Source organism: Perognathus longimembris, chromosome 7 (assembly GCF_023159225.1).
Source record: "Perognathus longimembris pacificus isolate PPM17 chromosome 7, ASM2315922v1, whole genome shotgun sequence".
Classification (NCBI taxonomy): domain Eukaryota; kingdom Metazoa; phylum Chordata; class Mammalia; order Rodentia; family Heteromyidae; genus Perognathus; species Perognathus longimembris.
Window position 1 is genome coordinate 13,797,075 of NC_063167.1, and position 21,067 is coordinate 13,818,141.

The 21,067-nt window shown below is 54.8% G+C and overlaps 1 protein-coding gene across 1 annotated transcript in view; it reads left to right on the forward strand.

Moving 5' to 3' along the window:
* Ephb2 (EPH receptor B2) overlaps nucleotides 1-20,302 on the forward strand; it is a 158,098-nt gene extending 137,796 nt beyond the window's left edge. The window contains exons 7-16 of the mRNA XM_048350462.1: nucleotides 3,753-3,915; nucleotides 6,069-6,177; nucleotides 6,664-6,731; nucleotides 12,655-12,777; nucleotides 13,289-13,536; nucleotides 14,783-14,998; nucleotides 15,652-15,801; nucleotides 17,075-17,268; nucleotides 18,718-18,873; nucleotides 19,262-20,302. Coding sequence (XP_048206419.1) covers nucleotides 3,753-3,915; nucleotides 6,069-6,177; nucleotides 6,664-6,731; nucleotides 12,655-12,777; nucleotides 13,289-13,536; nucleotides 14,783-14,998; nucleotides 15,652-15,801; nucleotides 17,075-17,268; nucleotides 18,718-18,873; nucleotides 19,262-19,370 — 1,536 coding nt within the window. The 3' untranslated portion in view covers nucleotides 19,371-20,302. The remainder of the gene's footprint in view (nucleotides 1-3,752; nucleotides 3,916-6,068; nucleotides 6,178-6,663; nucleotides 6,732-12,654; nucleotides 12,778-13,288; nucleotides 13,537-14,782; nucleotides 14,999-15,651; nucleotides 15,802-17,074; nucleotides 17,269-18,717; nucleotides 18,874-19,261) is intronic.
* The last annotated feature ends 765 nt before the right edge of the window (nucleotides 20,303-21,067 follow it).

Sequence of the window (21,067 nt, forward strand, 5' to 3'; positions counted from 1 at the left end):
GAATCCCCACACCCAGCCAGTGTGGTACCCCCTCACAGCGGGTCTACTACTTTGGGGATGAGAAAAGTGAGCATGTGAAGAAGTGTGGATTCCTTTTTCTCTTTTTCTCTTCTTTGTGCTTGTACTAGGCTTGAACTCCAGGCAGGCTGGAGTTCTACCCCCTGAGCTACCCCTCCACTTCCAGGTTTTTTTGGTGGTTAATTGGAGATAAGAGTCTAGTAGGTGTTTCCGGCCCAGGCTGGTTTCTGTGATCCTCGGGTCTCAGCCTCCTGAGAGCCCAGCAACACTTGCGGTTCCTTACTGAACTTCTTCCCATCACCACCCTCTGGTGTCCAATCACCGCACAGCTTCGGGGACTCCAGAGAGAGCACAGGCCAAAGGAGAGTGATGTCTGAGTACCTCCATTGTGCCAGGCACCACCTAATTTAATGTTGTCTTTACCACAGCCCTGAGGGGTTGGCACATTGTTTCCCCCATTTTCTGGGGTGGCAAGCAGAGGCTCTGTGGTCATAAATCAATTAAAGTAGCACTGGTATTTGAAGATGTCCAATGCCAATTCTATCTTGCCTGCGGCATTAGAGAAGGGGTCTGCTCGGATTGGCAGTTACTTCTTTCATCCTCATATATCAGAAACTTACATGTTCCAGCTTGGGTAAAGTGGCCACCCATACCCGTGTGAAGAATTCAGCCCTCTATTTTTTTTTTAATTTTATTTTATTCTATTATTATTATTATTTTGCACTTGAGCAAAATTCTATGTCGCACAGTGACACCTACTGGTAAATCCTGGTACTGCATGGGGTCTTGGTGAGTTCATTCTTACCAATCTCTCACTGGGGCCTCCAAAATGTTCAGAGATACTACAATTTCAGGGGTCAAATCAGGAGTCTTTTAATAGAAAGCCAGTACCACAGGTGGACTCTTGTCACAAAGACCTGCAGCCCCTCTAATACACTTAATACGGTTAGAAAGCTAAGCCATGATAGTAGTAAAGCAAAGAAAAACAGTACCACCAAACCAGATGGAGAGCTGAAGTGAGACACCATCCGTGAGCACTTACTGAGGCCTGAGCCTGGGGATGGCTGCCTGGGCCTTGCCCTTAGAGATCCCACCCCCTTAGAGAAGATGGAGGTGTGTTTCCGAACAGCAGCTAGAAGAAAAGGCGTTAGACTTGCAACTCCTGACTGGGACCTCCAGAAAGGGTCCCAGAAGAGGTGGCACTTACCCTGAATCTTAGTGAACAGGACATGGCCAGAGAGGAGAAAAAAATGCCATTTCAGACCAGGGAAACTTGCTTATAATTTCTCAGAATGTCCAGAAAAGTGAGGTTTCCTGGTAAACTCTGAGGCTGCAGCTCTGCAAGAGAATGCTTTCCTCACATGTGCCAAGCTCTGGGTTCTGTCCCCCAGCATTGCAAATAAATAGAATATGAGGCACACACTTAAATTTAAATCTAAAACATAATGTTCTTTGCCTGTTTCCAAAATATTACATGGGCATATCTGTAATAAAAAACATTTCTTGCGTATGTGAAATTCAGATTTGCTGGGATGATTGGGCAGCCCTTTCAAGAGAAGAAGGAGGTAACTAGGGACGGTTGGGGCCTAGAGGCCAGGGCAGGAGGAACTGGCCAAGACTGTGCTATGCAAGGCCAGGTAGGGAGCTGGCCTCGCCCTATGGGTAGTGAGAAGGACTCTGTGTGGACCTTGTGCGTGGCTGCTAGAAACAAGTCTAGCCCTCCTCTCCTAAACCTGCCATCAGCAGGAAGCCATGGGCTTGGATCTCAGACAATGCAATGTGACAGAAGCCCCCTTGCCAGGGTCCCCACAGCAAGAGCTCTGGGGGCTCAGAAGGAGTGGGAAATTAGGGAATCTCCCCCAGAGGAGGCCACAGATGTTCTGGTGCAAGAAGTGGCTTCCTGTCTCCCCCAGCCCCACCAGACTCAGCCCATGCTGCCTCCCATAGTCACATAGCCCAAGCTCCTACTGACCCTGAGTCCCAGGCTTGTGCTGTTCCATCCACCAGGAAGGCCTTTCTTTACCTAAGTGACTATGGTTTGCTCTTTAAAGATCCATTCTGGAAGTCGGGAGCTGGAGGCTCACACCTGTAATCCTGGCTACTCAACAGACTGAGATCTGACCATAGATAGAAGCAAGCCCAGGCAGAAAAGTCTGTGAGACTTATCCCCAATTAACCGGCGCCCCCCCCCCAAAAAAAAGAGGGCAGAAAAGCCCCAAAGGGAGATGTGGCTCAAGTGGGAGAGCAGTGCCAGCCTTGAGAGGGAAGAATCTGAAGGACAGTGCCCGAGATCCATTCTTATTGGACCTACTAGACACCACCCACCCCCTCCCATCCCCCAGCCATGGCGGGTCCCCTTCTCCTCATCCCACTGTGTGTATCCCACCACCATGAGCACTCTGGATCATTCCGTGATCTCTATGACCCTTGAGGTAGCCATCATTACCATCCCATTCTGGGGATAAGGAATGGAGACACAGACATTAAGAAACTCACCCAACTTGGCCCAGGACGTCTATCTACTGGGGTGTTTTCCAGGCTCCCTGTTCTCCTCGGTGTTGTGTGATCAAGTGAGTGAGTGTGTGTGAATAGATGTGCCTTTCACTCGATAAGGGTCCAGGTTTTCATCAGTTTCCAAGAGCCTCATCCTCTTCAGGAAGTGGGGCTCCCACCCCCACTTTGCTTTCCTAGATCGAGCTCTGAGAGCAGGGCTTGTGCCTCAGCCCAGGCTCAGGCCCAGGCCCAGTGCAAAGGGGCTTGGAGAAGGTTTGCCCGGTAGCTGGCTGATGCCTAGGCATGGTCAGCTGCACCCAGCCAACACATCTGCAACTCCCAGGCCACGGCTGGGTCTTCCGCCCACCCCGGGCTCCTCGGGTCACCCTCAGGCAATACTTAGGAAGCCAGACTGATATTCTGCATCTCCCAAAGAAGGAGCTTTTTTCAGGTTTGAGGGATCCCAGAGGCATACACATGAAAGCTGAGTCTATACCAAGCCCTGGTTTTGTGATCCAGAGAGGCCATTAATCCCTGTGTGAAAACCCGAGCACCATTTCTCCTTTCTAGGCCTTAGTTCTCACTCAGGTGCACTGGGGTGGAACAGAGACCCTTGCACGCCACCCATCAAGACTCAGGGCAAAGAGGCAGGGGCAGAAATAGCGAGCTGAGTCACTCCCTGCTGTCTCCAAGAAGTTACAGTCTAGTCCTTAGGCGTGCGCAACGCGATGTTCCACAGAATGTATTCATCAGCTGTTGCTAAGATAATACTGTGAAACAAACAACCTTCTAAATCTGATGCCCACCCCCACCCCCACCCACCCCCTACCCCCCAAAAAGCAGCTGCTATCCTTGCTCATGGGTTTGTGTCTAAGACGCTAGCTGGAGTTGACCTTATTGCAGCCTAAGATTGGGTCACGATCTCCACATGTTTCTCGCCCTAGGCCGGCGTGAGTGGCAGGTGGCAGGAGCACGGGAACCAAGCCAGCTCCCCAGGCACACGCAGCCCCTGGGCACTGCCCCACCTGCGTGGTGCCCGCTGGAAAGGTTCCATGGTCAAACCCGACATCTGTGAGGCAGAGAAATTGCTCTGCTCATTTCTGCGTCTCATGGCCCAGGTGTGACCATGTAATTCATTCCACTCCAGGGGAAGACCGGGCCCATGAGGCCGCAGCAGGAAGTGGGCTCCGGGCCCGCCATGGGCAGCACCCTCACTAACTGTCTTCTCTGTTCCCCGGCAGGAGCTCAGTGAGTTCAACGCCACAGCCATAAAAAGCCCCACCAACACGGTGACCGTGCAGGGCCTCAAAGCTGGCGCCATCTATGTCTTCCAGGTGCGGGCACGCACCGTGGCAGGCTACGGGCGCTACAGCGGCAAGATGTACTTCCAGACAATGACAGAAGGTAAATGGAGTCCCGGGGCGGGAGGAGGTGCGGGCCTGGGCATCCATCCACAGAGCCAATACAGGGTCCCACCCCTGCAACTGTGCAAACTGGAGAAGGTGCCAACCCCCCCCCCCCCTCCAGCAGTGAACTCGTGTGCACTGTACAAACGGCATGGCTAGTCCTGGAGCCCATTTCTGGAGCTTAGAAAGGTCTCAGACTCCTCCATTACTACCACATCAGCCAGGCCGTCCTCCTCTCACAGGAAGCCCGGAAACTCGGACCTAGTGTGCAGAACACTCCGAGTGCTCCCATCCACTCTTCCGGATATTTTTCTATGTGTCTGCTGGTACTGGGCTTGAACTCGGGGCCTTGTGCTCTTGCTTGGCCTTTTCTCTCAAAGATGGACCTCTACCACTTGAGCCACAATTCCACTTTCGCCTTTTTGGTGCCTAGCCAGAGATATGAGTCTCTTGGGCTTGTTTGCCTCGGCTGGCTTCAAACCACAGTTTTCGGATCTCAGCCTCCTGAGTAGCTCGGATTATGGGTATCAGCTACCAGGGCCTAGCCGGATTTTTCTCAATGACACAATGAAAGAATTGTAATCCATCTGGGAGAATAAATCTGCTTTTAATCCATGCATGACTCTAATGGCTTGCCTTGGAGAATTCAAAAGCCACATGTAAGTTAGCCAGAAGCAGTGCTGGGATGGATTCGTAATGTCTGTTCTCAGTAAGAGAACGGGTGGTTGCAGCTATGGCTCTGCCTGTTTCCCACATTACATGGTCCCTGAGCACTGTTTCTGCTGTAATAATCTTTGAAGAGCTGCAGCATTTAAAGATTATGACAGGTGGAGGGGATTCCAGAGCTACTTCAGCCCTGTGTGACCTCAAGCATGCTACCTTTCCCTCTCTGACCCTCAGTTTTCTCCTCCATGAACGGGATTGATAACTGATGTTATCATCATCATCGTCACTTCAGCCACACTCTCAGGCCCTTTTTTGCTTTAGTTGTTTTTCAGGTAGGGTCTCACCTTTTTGTCCCGAGCCAGTCGCCCTTCCTATGTAGCTGGGATCACAAACACACGCTACTGAGCCCAGCTTGCTTTTGAGACCAGGTGTGAACCTTTATCCCAGAGATCCTCCAGCTCTCTGCCTCCTGAGTAGCTAGGATTACACACATGCCCTACCATGCCCGGGATCTTTTTCCTCCCTCTTGTTCTAAGCCCTCTTCCATGTTGGCTGAGTTTGCTGACTGGGGATGAGGGCACTGTCCCTGTTGCCATTATCCCTTCAGTAAATGTGTGTAGGTACCTGCTGTGTGCCCAGCCATGCATTGGGTAGTAAGGACACAGAGCTGGCCTCCCCTGACCTTGACCTTGACCTTGACCAGCTCCTCTTGGGTCGGAGGAGAAGTCACAATGATGTAACAAAGAAGGAAGAGTGGATGGCTTGGAGAATGTGCCGAGTGGCGTGAGAGAGCTGGGTCAATGCCCTGCGCGCGCATCTTGTGCTCTTGGGCCTTGACTTCTTCCTAACCGGAGGAACCTCAGGTTGGTGATGACCTCACTGAGCTCAGTTTCCTCATCTGTAAGATGGGGTCATCACAGGTAGAACCTCCTAGCGCTGTGCTGAGGACCAAGCCGGGCACGTGGCACACGTGACATGCAGTGCTCACAGAGGGGTGCTCGCTGTGGGGGGTGCTGTTCTTAGAGTACCACGGTCCCTGGAGATGGGGACTTCCGTTCTCCCTGCCCCATATCAAGGTCAAGGGCACCGAGGCTCCCGGCCAGGCCGCTGCATGAAAGTGTCCCCTCTGTCTTTTTGACAGTTCATTGGGGATAAGAGTCTCACAGACTTTTCTGCCCAGGCAGGTCAGAACCACGGTTCTCCAATCTCAGCTTCCTGAATAGCTAGGATCACAGGTGTGAGCCACAGGTGGCCGGCTCGATGTGCTCATTATTACGCCCGCTGTATAGATGAGGCCCTCAGGGTTGGATCACTTTGTGGACCTCTCCAAGGTCCCTCAGAAGAGACCGCTCATTCCAGGTGGACATCAGGAGCAGAGAAGGGCCTGTGTGGGGGGAATCCTAAGAGACCCAGCAGGACGGAGGGCCGAGGGACAGTGTTGGGAGCCCAGAGTCAGACTGAGGCCTTGCTGCATTCTCTCCCCAGCCGAGTACCAGACCAGCATCCAGGAGAAGCTGCCTCTCATCATCGGCTCCTCGGCCGCTGGCCTGGTCTTCCTCATCGCCGTGGTTGTCATCGCCATTGTGTGCAACAGGTGGGGGGAGGAGTGTCCCAAGCCACCCTCAGGCCTTCCCACAGCTGCCGGGGCAGGGAGGGACCCTGGGTAGCCCGTCCATCCGGGACCTTAGGCATCGCCCAGAAGGCCCACTGAGACCCTACCACCTCAGCCGTAAGGAAGGTATCATCGCAGGGCAAGAGGGGCCGCGAGATGGGGGAAGGCTAGAGATCATTCCACTTTCTGCACTCGTGATGGCCCCAAGGCTGAGACACAGCACCCCAAGTGGCCAGCTCAGGGCAGGCAAAGGCAAGAAGGTCATGAAAGATTTGGCTGGCGAGGTGACAGGACAAAGCACAAGCCTAGACTTGGGATGGGAGAGGAAGGAAGGGGTAGGTGGGCTGCCCGGCAAGGCATGGGCAGGGGGTATCTCCCAGGATCTGCCCACCCTCTCCCTAGCACCTACTACGGCTCCCAGCCCCCCCAGCACCTTCGGGTGGCTCCAGCCCTTTGCTTTTGTTCCAGAAGACGGGGCTTTGAGCGTGCCGACTCGGAGTACACAGACAAGCTGCAGCACTACACCAGCGGTCACAGTGAGTACTGCCCCTGGGGGCGAGTGGGGGGGTATCTCCGGCATGCCTGGGGGCACTGAGCACCCTCACCTCCCAGCCTTTGTACCCGGGGTTCACTCTCCTCTCCTCTCTTCCTCTACTGCTCTCACCGATTGTCCCTCAGGCCACCCACAAATGTGGGTTCAGACTCCATCAGAGGCAGCAGGCTTACCAGGCTGTGTTGTCATGGCTGGTGCCTAGTGCTCCCCCCACAATGGTGGGGGCTTGGAGCCCTGCTGTCATTTCTATTATCTCTAGCATCAGCAGGGCACCCAGGACCCGACAGGCCCATGACACCTTACTGTAGAATGGATGATCAAATGAGTGAATGAATGAATGAATGAATGCCCCGGATCCTAGGAGAGGAGAGAGAAAGGCAGCTTGCCTCCTCCCCACAACTCTTCTGTGGCCATTTCTCCCACCGCTCTCCATCAGGGCAGGGGCAAGGGCTCCTGGGCCGCCATGTCCCCACCGCAGAGGGCCAGGCTGGCCAGCAGGGCAGCTAGGAGAGCAGCCACATATTCCTTCTCTCCACCTGGCCGCAGCAGAATCAGCAGTCAGGAAGTAGGGAGTGAGGGAAATGGAGACGCTGAGCTTTGACCTCAGATCACTCAGGAAAACGGCATTCCAAGTGCTCTAGAGGGGGTTTTCAGACTGTGCTCAGGGGGCGTCCTGGGGCTCCTCCATGTCCGCCTCTGGGCACGGGGACCCCCCTCCTCTCTCTTCATCTGTCACACATCTGTGCTGGGCCTGCTGGAATCACAGGCATTACCCTAGGTGCTGGGGCGTCAGACGCACGGACCAAGTGTCCCAGCCTTTGCGGAAGTTAGATTTTTCATCGGTGGAATAAGAAAAGTAAGCCGTGGCCAGGCACTGGGGGCTCACGCCTATAATCCTAGCTACTCAGCAGGTCAAGATCCAAGGATCGAGGTTTGAAACCAGCTTGGGCAGGAAAGTCTGTGAGATTCTTATCTCCATTACACTACCAAAAGAGCTGGAAGTGGAGCTATGGCTCAAGTGGTAGAGCGCTAGACTTGAGCAGAAAACATCAGTGATAGAGCCCAAGCCCTGAGTTCAAACAGGCACACACACATAAGTGTGTGTGTGTGTGTGTGTGTGTGTGTGTGTGGAATTTGAGGACTGGCCTAGCTGAGAGATGAGGGCAAAGATAGAAAGAAGCTGTAGAAGTGATCTGATATCTGAGAGAAAGGCATTACAGGCAGACAGAGACGACAGTGCAAAGGCCCTGTGGCTGAAGCAGGCCTTGGCTGGTTTGAGGAGCAGCCAGGAGACCCGTGTGACTGAAGCAGAATAAGGGGAGCGCCCTCTGCGTGTCAGCCATGCAGAGCCCCGTGGCTTTTCCTAAGTGAGATGGGGAGCCACCAAAGGAAGGTTCAGAGCAGGGCTACTGTGTGAGTGTTAGTGCTGGCAGGGCTCTCAGGAGAAGGGACCACAGTGGCAGAGCCAGGAGGGTGGTGAGGTGGCTGCTGAAGAAATCGGGGCAGAGAGGATGGCCGCAGGGGAAGAGGCAGGAATGGCTGGGTTCGGACCTATTTTTATCACCAGATTTGCTGTAGGACTGAGGTGAGGTGTACCAGGAAAAGCAAAGTCCCCGAGTCCTAGAAACAAAGAGAATGACTGGGAGCGTTTGAAGTAGAAGTCCCTGGGCTTAGAAATGGTCATGCATGGAAAATAGTCAAGCCATCCCCATATCTAGAAGGTCCTGGGAATATAACTACAAATAAGAACATAGAAAAAGACTTCCTAAATGTAAAAGCCACTGTGGGGATGGGGGGGAGAGGGGGATGAGGAGACAACAGGAATCACAAGGAAAAGACATATGAGCTGCACAGAAATAAAATTCTCCTGTGTGAAACAAGATGTAAATTACACCCCTGCCCCCTGCCCCTGAGGCATGTCACGAATCCAGAGGTGGCCCCCCTATTGAGCATTCCAGGTGCTGAAATCCCGCCCCACCCCCACACTGAAGTTTGAATTCAAGGCCTGTTTGCGAGGCCCTACTTGCTCTACTTGCCCTTTGCCTTGGTTGTTTTGGGGATAGGGGATAGGGTCTTCCTACCCAGGCCTGGGCCTCAGCTGCAATCTGCCTATTTTAAGCTTCCTGTGGTAGCTGGGATAACAGGTGCACACTACTGCGCTCAACTCTCCATTGAGAGGGGGCGGAGGAGGGGGTCTCCTGAATGTTTCTGACAAAGCTGGCCTCAAACCAAGATCCTCTCAATCCAGCCTCCTCACAGTTGCTGGGATTACAGCTGTAAGACACTGCCCTCAACACTGCTCAGATTGTTTGCATGCTTAGCATGTTATGTTTTTGTCTCATCTGTGTAACACCTCACTTTGAGCCTGAGGGTCAGGCACACAGGGTGATGAACAAAGGCTTAGGGAAGGAGCTGGGGTCTGCACCCCTCAGGTCTGGTCCCGAGCATGCGCTCTCAACCACCTGTGCCGTCTGAGCATCCTGCTGAGCCAGAACGAACAGGCTTGCTCGCTCCACCACCTGGAGCCATTTGGGAGTGTGGTTATTTAGAGCATGAGTCAATAACAAGGAAACAGGTGAGGCTTAAAATAGACCCCAGGATTTGTTCAGAGATCAATACAGTTCCAGCCTGAGTCCTGCTCCCTGCGTCCTGTGCTGTCACACCCCAGCTGGGAGCAACTTTGTTCTCTCCAAAGCACTTCCTCCCGGCCATCCCAGAGCCATCCAGCAGCCCTGTGCCACCAGGACAGAGGACACGGCGGCCCAAGCCCGAGTGCCGCTGGCTCAGAGTCGCCACACAGGCTAACGGTTTCCCTCCCTCTGCGTTTGCTAAGGGGGACCAAGGCCTACAGCCAGGCTGTGGAGCCAGAAGGACTGGTCTCGCTTCTCATCCCTGCTCTGCCACAGACCCGCTGGGTGACCTTGGGGAAGGTGACAGACCTCTCTGAGTCTGGCATCTTCCTGTTGGCACACAGTAGGAACAGCAGGCCTCCCACAGGTAGTGAGGATTGAATCTCCCCAGCCAGGTCCCCACCATGGCCTCCAGGAAGGAACGCCCTCCCCCGCTCCCCTCCCCCCCTCCCACCCCCACCCCCACCCCGTGATGCCCAGCCCAGCAAGGATTGGACAAAGATGGCTCACACTTGAAAGCCTAGCTACTCAGGAGCCTGAGATCTGAGGATCACAGTTCAAAGCAAGTTTGGGAGGCTCTTTAGCGCCAATTAACCAGCAAAAAGTTGGAAGTGAAGCTGTGGCTCAAGTGTTAAAGCACTAGCCTTGGGGGGGGGGAGCTAAGGCCAAGAGCCTGAGCCCTGAGTTCTGGAGAGGGCAGGACAGCCTGAGGACCCACTGCTACCATTGGCTAGCTGTGTCCATGTGACCTTGTGCAAATCATCCCATCTTTGTTGTGCCACAGTTTCCTCATCTGCGAAGGGGAATGGTTTAGGGCTGTGCCAAATGAAATCACTACTGTTGCCTTTCACAGCCCCAGGTAAAGCACAGCAGAGTGCAGCCCACTCCTGAGAGCATGGAGCACTGAGGGAGGAGTGACAGAGCCCTCCTGACCAGTGCTTCAGGTGGCACCTAACTACCAGCCAGAGAGGTGCCCCAGGAGGCTTGGAGTTCTGGCTCCTTAGTCCCTGAGGGTGCCCCACCCCTGTCCACTGTCCCTAGCTGGCCTATCAGAAAGGGCCTCCCCCAGTTCTGGTGGGAGGGAGGCTAGAAACCAGCGACTGCGGCCAGTCAACTATGCATTGAGTCTGAGCAAGAGCTGTCCGGTTCAGGGAACTGCTCCCTGGCCCTAAGGAAGCCATAGCTAGGAGGAAATCCTCTTCCTCCTCCTCCTTCTCTTCCTTGAGGAAGCTCGGATTCAGGGAGCAGTGCTCAAGTCTGACAGACATGAGAGTCCAGACCCTAGCTGGGTCGTTTATTCACTATGTGACATGGGCCCGATGACTTGGCCTCTCTGAGAGGCAGTTTCCTTGTGTGTGAAGTGGGAATAATTATCCTTTCCTCCCAAGAGTTGTTGGGAAGATGAGATAATGCCGCCTCTAAAGGGCCTGGCACAGAGTTGGGCACAGACAAAGGACTCGGGAAGTGACAGCTGCTGTTTTTCTTCTTCTGTCTCTGTCATCTGGATTTTTCTCGGCTCCCCAGACATGGAGCTTTCTATTGTGCACGGAGCCTAAGCACTGTGCCAGGGGGAGAGAGAAAGGAGTCTGCGCCCACCCCTCCTCCCAGCCCCTGAGTCCTTATCCTCTGTGGGGGTCTTGGGCTCCTGGGAGACCGTCCCAAGCAGAAAAACACCAATCTGTCTATGTATGTGTGTGGATAAAACTCTAAGAGAGACAAGGATCCAGAGACTGATGTCCAGAGAAAGGATTTCAATATTTCCATGATGGGGAGGGGGGTATAAAAAGCACGTATTACTGTTCTCATCACAAAGGCAGTAATATCTATGAATAGCACTTGATTCCTAGTAGTCAGTAGACTTCCCAAAGCCCTTCCCCCTGCCCCAGAGGCTGCCAACCACTCCCCATCCCAAATGAACAACCTCTAACCCACTAAACCAAATACCCCCACACGGAATGCCAAACATGGCTGGTGTGTTAGAGCAGTGCTCGGCCAACTTGTCTGCTAGGGGCCAGATGACAAAGGCTTTGGGCTTCGTGGGCCCCTCTGCTCTAAAAGCAGCCATGGGCAACACAATGAGCATGACTATGGACCAATAAAACTTTATCTGCAAAACAGACAGTGGGCCAGTTTGCCAGCCCCTGAATTACAGGCTCCAACTCCTGGCTTGCATGGAGTGTCTGAAGTTGAGGCAGCGTTTGGTCAGCTAGCTTAGCCATGGTCACACACAGCTGACAAAGCAGAGGCCCCCACTCACCACCCAGGTGAGCCTTCCTGGGACCCAGGCCTTCTAGCGACCACCTGCTTGAGCTGCTGTCTCCAAAGACATAGCTCCCAGAGCTGGGAGCCAGGGGGGTGGGGTGGGGGTATGAAGGAACAGATGAAGACCTGGACTGGGAAAGGACCAGAAGGTCTGGCAAAAGAAAAGGACCAGAATGCTGAGGGGGTGGGGGAGGTGACCGCTCCCATCCCAAAGCACTTTGCAGACTCAGCACTGAATCAGATTGGGTCTCTAATGTGCTGGTTACCTTCTTGTCTTCACACACACACACACACACACACACACACACACACACACACACACACATCTACATCCACTCCGGAGTGAAGTTAGCTTGCCCCATGTCCAGCCATGCTGAAGAGCAGGAAGTCAGGGATTGAGAAAGGATGGAGGCTCAACTGGTAGGGAAGATGGATTCAAGGGCCAAGGGTACTCAGAGCTTGGTGCTCAAACTCTGGTGAGGGAGGTGATGTCCAGGTTCTGGAGGTTTCCTGGGAGGTAATCGGATGTCTGCGTCACTGAGAAGGGCTTTGAGGCGAGAGAAAGCCTCATCTAGGCCTGGAGAGATGGGGAGAACCCCAAGAACAGCACGGTCTGAGGCTCACATCTGTATTTAGTTCCAGTTTCTCTCTCTCTCTCTCTCTCTCTCTCTCTCCATTCTTCATCTCCTTTGCTTTGAACTTCTGATTCATCACAAGAGCAGGCAGCAGAGCTGTCTAGACTTTTGTTCTTCTATGCCCACACCCCTAACAGGCCTTGCTAGTCATTCCTGACTGTCCCCAGAAAGCCATTACTAATCAAGGAGAGTTGGGAGAAGCGCTGGAACCTATTTGCCACCTCCATTGGCTTGTCTCTTCCCCATCAATAAGACCCAGAGAAGTCACATGACCTTCAGGCTAGTTCTTACAGAGCCCACAGGAGGATCTTCTCCCACGGAGGGACTGGCTCCTGCCAGTCTAAGTGACCCAGCTTGGTCTTGTTCCTCCCCCACCCAGTGACCCCAGGCATGAAGATCTACATCGACCCTTTTACCTACGAAGACCCCAATGAGGCTGTGCGGGAATTTGCCAAGGAGATCGACATCTCTTGTGTCAAAATCGAGCAGGTGATCGGAGCAGGTTGGTGTCCGTACCCTCGTGAGTACTGTGGCCTCAGCCATTGGGCGGGAAGATCGCCCCAGGGCGCTCCCAGGGCAGAGGGTAGCACGGGGCTCAAGGCCCCCAGAGGACCCTCCGAGGCCTGAAGGCTCGGAATGCCCAAGGAAGACCCAGGAATGCCAAAACACCTCGCAGGCAGAGGGGAAACTGAGGCATGGGGAAACACCGGGGCTTACACCCCAAGTCAGAGATTGAGCGAGGTCTAGAACCTCATTCCTGGCATTGTCTAGAACTTTGTCCTTGCCCCTTTCATCCCAGGCTCCCCAGATAGCCTTGTGCCCTCACCCCACACCCAGCCAGAAGCCATGGGAGAGCAGGAGGGACCTGCTCTCTACTGCCACGGGGGGCGGGGCACCTCACTTTCTCAAAGGGGTTCTGTCTGGGACGATGCATTGGCCACAGGCCTGGAACAGACAGCTGGCCCTTCTGCCTGGCAGGTGCCATAGTTCCTCTCCCCCTGTGTCTGTCTCAGGGGAGTTCGGCGAGGTCTGCAGTGGTCACCTGAAGCTCCCAGGCAAGAGAGAGATCTTCGTGGCCATCAAGACGCTCAAGTCAGGCTACACGGAGAAACAGCGCCGAGACTTCCTGAGCGAGGCATCCATCATGGGTCAGTTTGACCACCCCAACGTCATCCACCTGGAAGGCGTGGTCACCAAGAGCACGCCTGTAATGATCATCACCGAGTTCATGGAGAATGGCTCGCTGGACTCCTTCCTCCGGGTAAGGGGGAGCAGGGCAAGAAAAGGAACACTGGGCCTCACTTCTAGGTCAGGAACGGCTTGTAGGATCGTACCTGCTATTGCCTTACCCATGGCAGGCATTGCTAATCAATCCCAACTCCCCCACCTATTAATCAACCTCAGAATCCTTCTCAAGGTGGTTTCCCATGGAAAGCTGAGACCTGTTTCCATCTAGGCCATCGGGCAGGCATGATTTCATTAAGCACAGGAGAAACTGAGCTGGACACTGGTGACTTATGCCTATAACACTAGCTACTCAGGGTGCCTGAAATCTGAAGCTCGTGGCTCAAAGCCAGCCTGAGTAGGAAAGTCCATGAAGACTCTTTTTTTTTTTTCGCCAGTCCTGGGCCTTGGACTCAGGGCCTGAGCACTGTCCTTGGCTTCTTTTTGCTCAAGGTTAGCACTCTGCCACTGAGCCACAATGCCCCTTCTGGCCGTTTTCTATATATGTGGTGCTGGGGAATTGAACCCAGGGCTTCATGTATACAAGGCAAGCACTCTTGCCACTAGGCCATACCCCCAGCCCCCATGAAGACTCTTATCTCCAATAAACTACTCAGAAAAAAACCAGAGGTGACACTGTGGCTTAAGTGGTAGAGCACTAGCTTTGAGCACAAGGAAGCACAAGGACAGCACTCAGGCACTGAGCTCAGAGACGGGGAGCACTTGCCCAGGATCAGCCGAAGAGTCTGGTGAGAGCTGGAGCTGGAGCTAGATGTCTTGAAGCCTTAGCCAGAGTTTTCACCAGACCTTGGAGTTCTTCAAACGAGCCTAGAATGGAGGGACTTCAGCAGGCCAAAAGAAGGAAGTTTCAAGGCCCCCCACCACCCGCCCCACCCCCCAGCTCATAGCCAGTAAGACAGAAGAACACCGGCCTAGGGGACAAGAGTAGCCATAGGTGACCTTCCATTCGGCCAGTTATTTATGAAGCATGTGGTATGCCTTCCACATACCTTCTTCCGCTTAGAACAGCCACACCTAGCATGCAGATGGCAACACAGACTCAGAGAAGTTAGATCATGGGTCCAAGGTTGCACAGCCAGGAAGGGACAGCATGGGAGTCAGACCTGAGGTGACTGCTCCAGGCTCTGTCCATCGAAGCTGATGCCCCATGGCTTCTGTGAGCCATTCCCCTCCCCGCCCAGGCCACTCCTACAATGTGGCAGAGACCCAGAGCGCTGGTGCCAGCCCTCCCATTCACTCCCCTCTTTCCATTTCTCTCCAAGCAAAATGATGGGCAGTTCACGGTCATCCAGCTGGTGGGCATGCTGCGGGGTATCGCAGCAGGCATGAAGTACCTGGCCGACATGAACTACGTGCACCGCGACCTGGCCGCGCGCAACATCCTAGTCAACAGCAACCTGGTGTGCAAGGTGTCCGACTTCGGGCTCTCGCGCTTCCTGGAGGACGACACCTCTGACCCCACCTACACCAGCGCCCTGGTAAGGTGGAGGTGGGGAATCCTGGAGCCACGCACCACAGGAGAGGGCGGGAATGGCCAGCTCCTCTCCCGTCCTGCAGGGCATTCACACAGACGTGGCGCTAGGCCCTGAGACAGGGAGAGGCTCGAAGCATATACCCTCTGCCCTCTTGGCACTCACAAGCTGGTGAGCCACCCAGATGCACAGAGTAACGCACACTGGAGGGCAGCGGTGGAGCCTGGCACCAGCCCTGGGAGGCAGAGGAAAGCTGGCTGAGGGGGGGGATGCGTAAGCTGAGAGCTGAGGGGCCATGAAAGTTCCTTGGATGGCCTGTTCTCATTGAAGGTCAAGGTCACCTGAAGGGGAGGGTTAGTGAGAGATAATCCAGGAGAGGCCAAAGGAGGATCAGATCCTGAAGGCCTTGAATGCCCCAGCTCAGGACTGGCTCCTGATGGCGCTCGGGAAGGAGGAGTTTTGGACGGAAACGGGGAATACTCAGGCCCTGCCTCTTGTCCCTGCAAAGGGCTCAGAGGAGATCAGAGCCAGGCAGGAGGGCACTGTGCATCCTGGGCTGGGCAGGGTGAATTTGAGGAAGGCACAAGGCAGGAAGTGTTGGAAGGAAGGACTCTGACAGGTCCAGGCCCCATCCAGTGAGCCCCAGCTCTACCCCACAGGGTGGGAAGATCCCCATTCGTTGGACAGCTCCGGAAGCCATCCAGTACCGGAAGTTCACCTCAGCCAGTGATGTGTGGAGCTATGGTATCGTCATGTGGGAGGTGATGTCCTATGGAGAACGGCCCTACTGGGACATGACCAACCAGGATGTAAGTCTCCAAGGACCACCCAGACGAGGGAGGGGAAGATGGGGAACTCCAAGCCTTGTGGCAATCACCTCCTTCCTGGGTGTTGAGGCTCCCCGGATATTGAGGGCCTGGCTGCCAGGACGGCTCACGCCTGGATGTTGACTGCTTCCATCGTCTGCTCAGGACCCTGCACTCTGCAGAGGGTGGGGAGTGGGGAAGGCTGCCCATTCGCCAATCCGAGAACCTTCAGGATTTGTGGCATTCAAAGCTGGCCCTGAATGAATGAGGCCATGTCTGCCCTTCAGGTGTTTAGCACTTGGGGGACAAGACAGTTATTCATGCAGCCAGATGCAAGAACGTTTACAGTGGGTCTCCCCAGCAGGCATCAGTACTAGAGCAGTACAGGCCAGATCAGCAAGGATGTGCTCACAGGCCAAACAGCAAGCCGTAGGCTTGGAGAATGCAAGCCATCTAGAGAGAAGAAAACAGTCTGTGCAAAGCCCAGGGCTAGGAGAATGAAAAGGGGAGATGGTCAAAAAGGTTGGTGAGGTTCTACTACTCAGCTTTTATAACAAAATACCAGAGAGAATCAACTTTTAAAAAGGGAAGGTGTATTTTGACACATAGTTTTAGAGGTTTCAATCCATGGTCGGTTTAGGGGCTGGTGGCAAACCAGTACCTCCTGGTGGAACCATGGAGTAGAAGAGCCTGTGAAATAGGAATCTTACTTCATAGCAGCTGTGGAGCTGAGGGGAAGGAAGAGGAAGGGGTAGGAACCCTTCCAGGCCACACCCCCAATGATATAACTGCCTCTCACTTCAGAGGACATGCCTCCAATAACCTCCCTTCCTGCCACTAGGCCCCGTCTCCTAAGGGGCCTACTACTTCCCAGTAGACCATGGGCTGGAGACCACATGAGGATATTAAACCCCCTGATAGAAGAGGAGGTGCAGACTGTGGGCAGGAGGCATCAGCAAGGCTCTCAAAGTTGTGTTGCGGGGCCTAAACAGTGTGGGTGACCCTTTCCTGGAGCTGTGAATGGCACTGAAATCAAGAATATAGGCACTCTGGGGTCAAGCCTGGGCCAGAGGTGATCTGGGACTGTCAGAGCAAGAAGAGAACTTACAGAAAGGAGAGCGGGAGGCACTGGGAATAGGAGGGTCAGCCTGGTGGAGGCTGGGAAGAGGACAGAGCAGGGTCACACACACACCCTGTCATAGGTCAAGACTGCAATGATCTAGGACCAGACTGGCCAGGCAGGTGCGGTGCCACTCTGCTCCTGTGTTGTCCCCAGGTGATCAATGCCATCGAGCAGGACTACAGGCTACCTCCGCCCATGGACTGTCCCAGCGCCCTACACCAGCTCATGCTGGACTGCTGGCAGAAGGACCGTAACCACCGGCCCAAGTTTGGCCAGATTGTCAACACGCTAGACAAGATGATCCGAAACCCCAACAGCCTCAAAGCCATGGCTCCGCTCTCCTCTGGGTATGGCTGCCCTGGCCCCGCCCCTTCTCCCGGCCCACCCCCACCCTGACCACGCCCCTCACCTGGAGGCTCTGCCGGGTTCTTCCCAGCCAACTGCCGTGGCTCCTCCCCTTCCTTGGCCCCACCCCTCTCCATCTTCCCTGTGGAGTGCTCTCACCACAGCCACAACTGCCCTCTGCTTTAGGCAGATTCTCCCCCACTGCTTCCCCGGGGCAAGGAGGAAAGGATGGGTGGGTATCTGCAGGGGTGCAGGGCTGTGCAGACAGCCCAGAGGAGAAGGACACAGTTGGCGGCTGTGAGAGGAAGCCCCACTTAAAGTATGGTCAGAGAGAACAGCATTTAAGAAACATGAGCAAAGGATCCAGGATCTTCCTCGAGGGGCAGATGTAGCCATCGCGCTTTCTTTCCTAGGGGCCGTCTGCATCCTCCAGTACAGACACGCCCACACATATGAACTCTTGCACATACACGACTGGCACACAAGCACAAGGGCCCATGCTCGCTCTCACTCACACACCCAAGTCTGGGACACATAGCCTCAGGCACTTGCAGGCACCCGTCAGCATTCAGTGCTATGCACACACACACACACACACACACACACACACACCACGTCATGTTAGTGTCTCTGCCAGAGACTGGCACAGCCCCAGAGTGTTGGTCCCAGGGCCCTGGGGTTTCCCTTCTCCCAAGGCATCTTCCATTGGCTCAGCTCACTCACCATTGCCTTTCTGAGGCCCCACGCCCCCCAGCTGCTGGGCCTGTGCGCACTTGTGGGAGGACTCTTCCCACGGTCCCACAAGATACACAAGGGGCATCTAACCAGACATTCTCAGGATCCCAGGACTGGCCATATCAAGAGGCTTCTTGGACCAAAATCCTTCATTTGCCAGTGTCTTGTCACCACAAGATGTTGCCTCTACCTGTTATCCCTCACCATAACCCTGTGGCCCTGCGTTGGCCACTTTGATGTTGGACAAAGTCACTCTGAGCTTTTCCCCTCCCGACAGTCACTCTACTCCTTGCCAGCCAGGATGTAGCTCCCATTAGCCCCAAGCTCTGCCTGGATCCGGAGGGTGTACAGTCCCCGGGCTGGGCCTCCTGGAGCACACAGCAGGCCCAGGAAGGGTGGAGAACGGCATTAGTGGGAGAGGAGGCCATGAAGTCACCTCCATTAGCTCCATTAGTCCCTCTTCCTGCAAACAGGAAGCAAGGAGAAATGTCCCCGCCTCCCTCCTGTAGTCCCTGACTTTCCAGGTCACCCCAGCTTTGAATCCTGAACACACGTTCATTCACTCTCCCACACACATGCACACTTGCCAAACTCAAGTCCACACTCACATAAATACACACACACACACACACACACACACACACACACAGAGTCCTACCCTTCTGCTCCCTTCAAGCGTGGGCCCTGACCGTCCTTGTTGCCTCCCCCTACCCCAGCATCAACCTGCCACTGCTGGACCGCACGATCCCGGACTATACCAGCTTTAACACGGTGGATGAGTGGCTTGAGGCCATCAAGATGGGGCAGTACAAGGAGAACTTTGCCAACGCCGGTTTCACCTCCTTTGACGTGGTGTCTCAGATGCTGATGGAGTAAGTGCCCAGCTGCCTCTACTCCCTGCCGCTGAGACATGTGCACCCCAGCCCAGCCCCACGAGGACCCTGGAGGGGGAGGAGTGGACCACGTGCCTGCGGAGATGTGGGGAAAAAGGGCTAGGATAGCCGCTCTGGGGTCATAGACAGATCTGTATCCAGACCTGCCTCCTATCCCCTGGCTGTGGGCCAGTCACGGCGTCCCCTCAGCCTCAGTTTCCTCCTCTGTAAACCGGGGTGAACTGGGGACATAGGGGATGCACATCTCCCCGCTTCCATCTCAGCATGAAGTCCTCTGCTGGGAAACCCAGGCAGCTAGCTCCTACCCAGCCCAAAGCCTCCTCAAGCACCCCTCACACTTCCCATTGTACGTGTTTCTCTCCCAAAGGGACATTCTCCGGGTTGGGGTCACCCTGGCTGGCCACCAGAAAAAAATCCTGAACAGTATCCAGGTGATGCGGGCACAGATGAACCAGATCCAGTCTGTAGAGGTTTGACGTTCGCCTGCCTCGGCTCACCTCTTCCTCTGGGCCGCCCCCTCTGACCCCACCCCCTCGTGCTGGCCGGGCCCCCCACCCCGGCGCTCCGTCCACTGCAGGCTCCGCCGCCTGCCGGAAGGCCACGGGCAGCAGGAAGAACCAAGCAGGACTCCAGCCACGAGACATCATCAAGAACACGTGCAACTCAATGATGGAATCAAAAGGGAACGGGGAAAGGAACGAGACCGGGGAGGGGGGCGGGAAACCCGAGGAATATTTTTAAAGAGGATTCTCATAAGGAAGGCGATGACGGTTCTTCAGGGGGGAAAAAAAAAAAACAAGGGCTGAGGAGATCCCTGCGATTTGTCCACTGGGAGACCAAAAGCTGTTTCCCTCCAAGTCCCTCTGGGAAGGGGGCCTTGCCAGAGCCAAGAACCACTTCTAGGAAAACAAATGTGAAGAGAAGAGAGGGGCTGTCCTGTCCTGTCCTGATGCTCCAACCGGAGCCGCTGCACCCGGCAGCAGGGGCAGGCGGACAGGCAAGCCGCCCCGGAACCACTCTGGGAAAATCCATTCCAGCTGCCACTGGGAAAATGCAGATCTTCTGTCTTTGGAGAATATTTTAGAAGCTCCAATAAGAGATCATTTCCGCTGTCCGTTCATGGGGCTGAAAAAGGAGCTCTTGCCCTCCCAGGTCAGGGAGCGCCCGGCACACCGGACAGACAGGCCAGCTTTCCTGAAGGTGTCCGCCCAGGGCTACAGCCAGCTCCCCAGAACCCTGCCCCACCCAGGGCACCTGCTTCCCGCCCCCCCGGCCCACCTCAAGATGTTACAGTGAGGGTCACCAGCTTCGACTGCCGCTGAGGACGGTTGATCTTGCATCTGGGTTTGTTTACAGCGATTTGTGGACTTGGGGGGAGGGGAGCGTATTTTGGTGAGGGGTGGTTTTGTTCTGGGGGGTTTGCTGGGGATTTTTTTTTTAATAACAATGAAATGACACTTTGACATTTCCTACCTTTCGAGGACTTGATCCTTCTCCAGGAAGAAGGTGCTTTCTGCTTACTGACTTAGGCAATACACCAAGGGCGAGATTTTATATGCACATTTCTGGGGGTTTTATACGGTTTTCATTGATACCCTTCCGTCCTCCCACCCACTGGGCCCCACCAAAGCCACTGCCACTGCCTCAGGGCCACGTGGGCCATTCAGTGGGATTGGAGGGGAAGGAGAAGAGCCATGGTGGACGAGCCATCCACCTAGGACTGGTTGTGAAGGGGTGGAGGCAGAGGTGGCTCTGGCTGCAAGTTCTTGCCCTCTCCCCTACTCTTCCCCCTGCCCAGCTCTACTCGGTACTTGCCAGGCAAACAGGCCTGTTCAAGGCTCCTGAGCATGCTCAGATGCCCAAACCCAGTCTCATCATTGGGAGCCTAAGCTGGGCTGCCCAGGGTGCCAGGCCTCCGATCATTCACTGTGATACCCCAGCCCCTGCAGGAGGTGCCCTGGGAGACATTGGCAGGCACACGCCCCGGGGAGAAAGCATGTGACTCTCTCCTACTTCCTTCCCTTCCCCCAGGCCTTTGCCCAGGTCTGAAGGTCTTGGCCACAGGGAGCCCATTCTCCAAGGGGGCTGGCCACAGACTCTCCTGTGAGCAAACACCTGAGTGGAGTGGCCGGCTAATGAACGGGATGGGAATCAGTGCGCTTGTTCTAAAATG